Here is an 8,078-nt window from a genome sequence, read left to right as displayed (position 1 = left end):
TTGCTGCAGTGATGGTTGACTTACTACAACTTTCTCCCATCTCCCGACTGCATCTCTGGAGCTCAGCCACAGTGACCTTTGGGTTCTTCTTTACCTCTGTCACCAAGGCTCTTCTCCCCCGATAGCTCAGTTTGGCCGGACGGCCGGCTCTAGGAAGGGTTCTGGTCGTCCCAAACGTCTTCCATTTGAGGATTATGGAGGCCACTGTGCTCTTAGGAACCTTAAGTGCAGCAGAAATTTTTTTGTAACCTTGGCCAGATCTGTGCCTTGCCACAGTTCTGTCTCTGAGCTCTTCAGGCAGTTCCTTTGACCTCATGATTCTCATTTGCTCTGACATGCACTGTGAGCTGTAAGGTCTTATATAGACAGGTGTGTGGCTTTCCTAATCAAGTCCAATCAGTATAATCAAACACAGCTGGACTCAAATGAAGGTGTAGAACCATCTCAAGGATGATCAGAAGAAATAGACAGCACCTGAGTTAAATATGAGTGTCACGGCAAAGGGTCTGAATACTTATGACCATGTGATATTTCAGTTTTTCTTTTTTAATAAATTTGCTAAAATGTTTTTTTCTGTCAAGATGGGGTGCTGAGTGTACATTACTGAGAAATAAAATGAACTTTTTTGATTTTTGGAAAATGGCTGCAATGAAACAAAGAGTGAAAAATTTAAAGGGGTCTGAATACTTTCCGTACCCACTGTATGCAGGAAGTTAGGAACCGAGGAGCAGGATCTGATCCAATCCGCAGTTCTTGGACATTTGGTAACTGTTCCAACTTGGAACCAGTTCTTGATACCGAACCCTAACTCACAGCCATCTCATTATGACTGCTGCAATGACCCGCATCTACAAACTAACAAACGAAAAGTGCTCGGCGTGGTCCTCTGTGCTCCCATACTCCAAGGCCACTGTTCAAACCTTTACAGTGGCTAAGCTTCTTCTCGAGTCCAAGAGCGATTTGTTTCCATTGTTCTTTGGAAGGAAGAGAGAGTGATTGGATTAGGTGATTAAAATATTTCAAGAGGCATGTGTTGGACATTGGAGGCTGTGCGAGAGGTTTAGTGCTAAAGTTGACCTTAAACTTTCTTTGAAGAACCAACATTTCATGGGGCCCTTTATTTCACGCCAAGACCGGCTTCACACACTCCTCCTCTTCCTTTTGTAAGGCTCATGCCTGCACTGGTGACTCTTTAAACTAAGAGAGCAGTGAAGATCTGTGATGGAAGTGATGACAAGTCTCAACTTGAATCCATTATCCTTATCTTTATTGATTAGACCATGATCTCACAGAGTACAGGCGCCTTATGAGTATTGGTCTGGTTTTATTTATATTTTTATCAGCGTCAACAAACACTGAGTTGTGAGGAGGGAATATTAAATTAAATTAAATTAAATAAAAATTTAAAGGGGTCTGAATACTTTCCGTACCCACTGTACCTCAGCTCCTGACTGAACTGCAGTGAACATTTTACCGTCCATCAAAGAGTCTCTGATCTGCCAGCAGCTGCTACGCCGACCGAACGTCACCTCGTGTTACGTCAACAAAGCGTGAAGAAGAGAGTCCTTCTGGTTCCGGTCCTGGACCGTGGCGGACCGCAGCAAACGCTCCAAAGTTTGGCTTAGCTTCACCAAAAAATTGCACCAGCTGCAGTAAGGAGGTTTGGTGCGAGGGAGGAAGCAGCTCCAACGTGACGAAGCGTTTCCTTCAACGCGGCGTGAATCTGAATGCAGGGGAAGAGGAGCGAGGAGGAAGGTCACCGGGCGCAGAGAAGGGCTGTTTGAAACATTATACGTATAAATGCCGTCTCAGAAGGTGAAACAGGGCAGCGAGGGCTGTTCGAAAAGGAACCGAATGATCTTTTGTCTCGTAGGATGCCTTCAAACTGCCCACCTAGACCGTATGCTGCCTGCTACCCATAAATCTGTGCGAAAAATAGCGAAGATGGCCGACAAACAAGCCTAAATTAGTCTACAAAAACTTTTTAGTAGGTATTTTGATTTGATTTTTGAAAATTTTGGAAACAAGGATCCAGAAGAACCAGAATAAATGAGTAGAATCAGAATCGTTTGAAGGCCTTTTCACACGGGAAGCGATTTACGCGCCTCGTAATTCATTTTCAATGAGAGGCGAGCGTGTAGGAAGGGAGGCGCAGGCATTGCGACAGGCAGTTCTGAGCCCGCGGGGACAGGCGGAGTGTCGCTTCCCGTGTGAAGAGGCCTTTAGGCTGCAACTCCAGAAACTACTAAATAAGCACTGATGCTTTGCTTAATCCATCCAACTATATACACAACGCACTGTTTCACAGTATTACTACCCGCCACTAACGCTGTGGACAAAGTGAAGACAACTTGATTTGACGGCGTGGATGGAAAAGTGGAGGAAGCAAAAGAAAACTGCGAGGGAGAAAGAGAAAAAGATGTAATGTGTCCCAAGTATTGTGATCATTTCAGTGTAAAAGAAAACAACATTTCTACTCGATGAATCAATGGAATAATCTATAACCCCGCCCCCCCCCCCCGAGCCGTGTGGCAAAAGATCCACTTGCAGACAAGCACATTATCTGGTTCACAGTTTATTAACATGTTAACACGTTTTAACGCTCCTGCGCCAAGAAAACCAAAAAGTACGGACAGAACATTCAGAAAGCACTAAAACCTGATTCAGACTAAGAATACAGTGAACCTAACGAAAAAATAAAAGCAGCCGGAGGAGAGAGACGGAGAGAACTGCTGAACTCATGAGGGGTGTGTTTGTGTGTCGTTGCGTTGTGTTTGAGTTTCTGTGCACACGTTTCCCTCCCCATCTCAGTGCTCGAGGCGTCCCAGGAACCTCAGGTTGAGGATCTTCAGCTGGTCGTCCAGCTCCATGCGGACGATGCCGTCGTCTCCGTCGATACTCAGCAGGATCCCCGTCGCCTCGCGGTCTTCTCCCAGAATCACCTTCACCTGGACACGTGGAGACGATCAGCATTGACAGCCTATCAGCAGCTCACAGGGGACCGTTTTTACTTTATTTTTATTAAACACATCTGACACGTTTTAGGTTCTTTCATCTATCCAATATTTACACTACATTGCCAAAAGTATGAGGACATCCTGCCAAATATGATTCACTTTACTCCAACACAAAGTTAGAGACACACTCTTTTCCAGATGTTTGGTTTGTCTCCTTAAAACAAAGCAATGTTGACCCGGGACCCTTTGTCAATGATTTTTTCTCTTTTTATTCAGTCTTTTGACTCATTAGACCGAACACCGAAAGTGCTGTTTCTGCTGTTTAAGGACGACTAATTTTGGTTGCCAAACATTCGGTGCATCTCTAAGTAGAAGATTCGATGCTTCAACAGGCGGAGCCTGATTCCACTGCCATCTCACAGTTGCATGGGGTGGTGATGGCGCAGGGGAGAAGACACGTGCCTTGGGTGGATGGGTCACAGTGAGGGATTGAACCCGGGTCTCTCACACCAATCTGTCCCCGAGCACGACACTTAACCCCTAGTTGCTCCAGAGGCGTGCGACCTCATATATAGCAATTATAAGTCGCTTTGGATAAAAGCGTCGGCTAAATGAATAAAAGTAAATGTAAGGAATCTTCGCAGTGGCGTTATGAAACAAGGATCAGACCACTTTAGCTAAATGGGGGTGCTCAATGTCTGATTTTACATTTCCAATAAGTTAATATAGAGCCTATTATCATATAAATATCAACATATAATGTTGTAAATAAACATGACGTGAAAAAAAAGAAGCTTTTAATAAATCTTTTTAAAGTGCCAGAATAAATCCCAAATTGTAAACCCTTAAGGTAGGGGCCGTCACGTGTGTGGTAGAATAGGAAGCGAGACAGCGTACCAAGCTGTGCCGGTGGTGTGCAGGCGCGAGACGTTTGAATCATTTATCACCACTGACGAGCCAAACAAAGAATATAACATCGTTTAGGTATTTGGAATAGACCCGTGAGGAACAGCGGCGTGCATGCACAGGTCTGCACAAGACCGGTGCATGGCAGGCGAGCAGAGCAGAGAGAACAGGGTCAACAATACGCCTCAGTATAGCTAAGAATGTACAGTGACTAATGAAGAGTCTGCAGCTTCTTAAGATTAAAGTAGAGCTTTACAATTCTGATTTGACTGTAAGTTCTGAGTCAGGGACACCCCTAAAATGTTGTGTTATTGTTTTACTTTTACTTGCAAACCACTTTGTGACCTTGATCTGTGAAAGGGCCTATATTAAATTTACTTACTGACTACTTTCTTTAGGGGTCCCAGCGCCCAGGTTGGGAGCCACTTGTCTAAAATATCATCATATCAAACCAGGACTAACAGACCAAGACAGGGTGTCCACATACTTTTGTCCATTTAGTGTATCTACATGCATCTGACTACAGGGCTGGGGGATAATTCACTACACAGTGGAATGATCATGTTATTGTTTCATGAAATCCTGTTGTTAAAGTATAAAATCATAAAAACATAACAATAACGAAGATTTTGTCTCGTGTGATGTATAAAAGTGGAACACATCAATAATCTGAACATCAAGCTGATTGTTTTTTAGGTTATTTTGCATTTTGTGGTGGTTATTTGCAATTAGAGGAAAGTGCTCGTCATGCTACTTTGGAAGTGAACGTCGGTGCGGTGTGTTGTTGGGAACTGTTACCTTGTTGTTCTTGGTGGGAGTGATGGGCTCCAGGTGATCGCTGCTGATACTGACCACCTTCTCAGACTCCTGCATGAACACTGAACACATCCCTCCCTGCAGAAACACACACAGAATTCAAATATCTGGATTTAAGAGTTATAAGACTGATAACAATGCATCAGCCAGTATTAACTTTTTAACAAACACTGTGTAATCGTACAAACATTTTTAATAAGGAAAACCTGAGCTAGGAGTGAGCAGGACAGTCAACATCTTTGGCTTTTCTTTATTAAAATTTCATGTTAATTATTGGATTATTGACATTTTCTGAGAATTTGAAATAGCAGGAGTAACATTCACAACATCAACTGTTCCCTAAAAGCGTTTATGTTGGATTATATTACAAAATAAAGGGTGCATATGACGTGTTCAACAACAGACGAGCACTTCGGCTGTTTTGCGCTGGCGGCTTTAATCAGCCCGCCTCATGTTCAGTTAGTCCAGTTTGACCTGCAGCAGATACTGATGGCAGGTGTCCTGTTTTTGGGAGGATTAATCATCTGAATTGAATTTTTTGGCTCCCAGGATTTAATTTGAATCCAGGAGCCACGATGACACCAAAACTGAGGAAGTCTGAGGAACTAAGCCGGAGAAAATCGTTCTAGAGCTGCAATGATTAATGGATCTACAGAAAATGAATCCTACAACTCTCTGGATTTGATGCTTTCCATCTTATATGACTATATTAAATTCTTTGGTTTTCGCAGTACTGGTCAGACAAAGCAAATTGAAGACATCACTGTGAGCTCAGGGAAGGCTTTTACATTTTATAGAGCAATCCATTAATTTAGTAAAGAAAGAAACTAACATTTAGATGCAGCCCTGAATCATTATAACCTCTTCCACGAGCGAGTGTTTGAGGATGTGAATGATTTACTGGATGAGGAGTTAGCTGCACTTGAAAACGTCCTTTGACAAGAGGGATTTTTCTTTATTGTAATTCAAATAAAATAAATCTTAAAATGAACTGCTTGAATAAACAGCTTCTCAGAGGAGCCATCCAACCAGGACTAATGAAGGTCTGATGAAGTGCTTATTTCCTAAATCAAAGTAAAGGAAATCTGGAATGGAACGTCTTTTCTTATCTCAGCAGGTTAACATGTCCTTTCTGTTAGCCAGAAGTGGAGCAGAACCAGATGAAGACCAGAGTTTGTTTTGTGCGCGATCCGAGTCAGACTTTACCAACACACTCTGAGGCCTTTCCATGTCATCCTGAACGCTTCCAGCCAAACACACGTTTCTAATTATATTCCTGATCGTCTTCTCGCTGCAGCTGCTTTCACCTGGCGACAATAGTCCACTACACTGGGAGCTTCCCAGTGCCCCCAGTCTCAGACTTTAGAGGGTTTAAAGGTTCAGTTTATAATATTTCTGAGGATCCATCGACAGAAATGCAATATAACTATGTTTTCAGTGGTGTGTAAAGACCTTACATAATGAACCGTTATGTTTTTATTACCTTAGAATCAGACATTTATATCTACATAACGGCGGGCACCCCCTTCCATGGACCTCGCCACGTTGCGTCGTCATGTTTCGCTACAGAGCGCGTTTCGTCACCACGTTCTTCTTGTTCTACTTCTGGTAGAGTTCAGGCAGCGCAGACACTCATCACTGTGTTGAATACGTATGTTAGAAGAAGAAGAAGTAATAATATACTGAAGGGGTCTGCAAATAAGGTTTGCATCGGAGCAATATTTTCAACCATTAGATGGTGGATGATGATTTAAGCCATAATACTGACTCACATCGACCTGTTGCTCAGTTAGCTCAGTCGGTGAGGCGCAGGGTTGAGTGTTCGCTCCCACCTTGGGACAACTTCTTTTCCTCTCTCTTCAACAAATGGATTCCGCAGCGAATGTTTCTCAGATCTCAGCATGTGCAGCAATGTTTTTGTTTCCGTGTTTGATCCGCATCCTTCGACCGGCTTTTCATTTCCCCAGTATCTCCAGGCAGAGGACGTTTAGGGGAATCACGTTCTCTGACGGCTCATTCAGAGGTGTGTCAAGCAGGAAATACTCTCTTAATGTAGTTCAGAATTTTTCAAAGTAAAAGCTCAGTTCAACTCTAATACTGCATTGCAGTAAACAAGCTTCTTGTGCTTTTATTTTGTAGGCAAAACCACTAAAGAGGAAGTGATTATTTGAGTAACTGTTGCTGTCATGACCAGATCTATTTCAGCACCACTATCAAAGTATTTATTTATTTATATTTTTTGCTGCTATCAAAGCAGCGGGCCAGATAATATTGAATATAATATTGATAATATTGAGAATGAATGTGCTTCCCTTGTCAGTGTTTGTATATCTCATCTAGTTTATAATGGACTGTGATGCAGAAACAGTGATTCACACTCTTGGCTTACATTTCAGTGACCACATTGCAATAACATATGGTTAATATATCTACCTAAAGAAACCTCATTTCTTGGCAGGCAACTCTCTGCTGTCTCAGAAGAGACACCTTTTGTCCTGTGTCAGCCACCGTAGCTGTCCTGCGCTCTTTGAAGGGTTAGGGGGCAGTGCTAGACTGGACAGGTGGTTGCAATACACAACCCTCACCGCTAGATGCCACTAAAACTTACACACTGAACTTTAAAATAGTCTTCCAGGATTTCAACTTAACCTGAAAATTTTGGTTTCTGACATTTGAATCTCAGATTAACTTTTACTCGAAATGTGACAAAAACAAATAGTCGATTATCACAATCGTTGCCGTTTCATTTTCTATCAATCAACTAATCGTTTCAGCTCTGCCAACATCCGTACCAGTCTTAAAAAACCCATGAAAGAAATACAGAGTTAAGAGACAGGATCACAAGATGAGACCAGCGGGTTCAGGTGGGTTTAACCAGCTGCTGCCTCCACACTGGGGCTGAGGGCAGGACGGTTGCTGATTGATTTGTAGATCATTGGCAGACCTTCTGGGGAAGACCTGGTCTGATCCGGAGAGACGGCATCCGTCCCACTTGGGAAGGAGCAGCTCTCATTTCTAGAAATCTGGCCAAGTTTATTAGTGGACCAAATCCATGACAACCCAGAGTTGAGACCAGGAGGCAGAGTCGCAGTTTAACACACTTCTCTGCCCTTCTTTTTCAGCAGTTACCCACCCAAAACCCTACGCAGAGTCGCAGTCTAACACACTTCTCTGCTCCTCCATTTCAGGAGTTACTTAGTGAAAATCCTATAGTGACGGTGTCTGCCCCCCGACCATCGAAATTATTTAAAAATGTAAACAGAAGAGGAGCTGTGCATAAAAACCTCATAAAAATTAAAACCACAAGAGCAATAGTGCAAACGAATAGGAGAGTTAAATGTGGACTCTTAAACATCAGATCTCTCTCTTCTAAAGGTGTACTAGTAAATGAACTAATAT

General features: G+C 42.8%; 1 protein-coding gene across 2 annotated transcripts in view; it reads right to left on the bottom strand.

The window, feature by feature from the left end:
- Positions 1 to 2,562: 2,562 nt before the first annotated feature.
- The window catches only part of supt5h (SPT5 homolog, DSIF elongation factor subunit), a 39,371-nt gene continuing 33,855 nt past the window's right edge, over positions 2,563 to 8,078 (bottom strand). For both annotated transcript variants that reach the window (XM_046073371.1, XM_046073372.1), the window contains 2 exons: positions 4,662 to 4,757; positions 2,563 to 2,948 (listed from right to left, as the gene is read on the bottom strand). In XM_046073371.1, coding sequence (XP_045929327.1) covers positions 2,808 to 2,948; positions 4,662 to 4,757 — 237 coding nt within the window. In that variant the 3' untranslated portion in view covers positions 2,563 to 2,807. The remainder of the gene's footprint in view (positions 2,949 to 4,661; positions 4,758 to 8,078) is intronic.

The sequence above is a fragment of the Micropterus dolomieu genome, linkage group LG17 (genome assembly GCF_021292245.1).
Source record: "Micropterus dolomieu isolate WLL.071019.BEF.003 ecotype Adirondacks linkage group LG17, ASM2129224v1, whole genome shotgun sequence".
Lineage (NCBI taxonomy): Eukaryota > Metazoa > Chordata > Actinopteri > Centrarchiformes > Centrarchidae > Micropterus > Micropterus dolomieu.
Note: the sequence above shows the minus strand (reverse complement) of the source record. Positions and strands in the feature narration are given on the sequence as shown.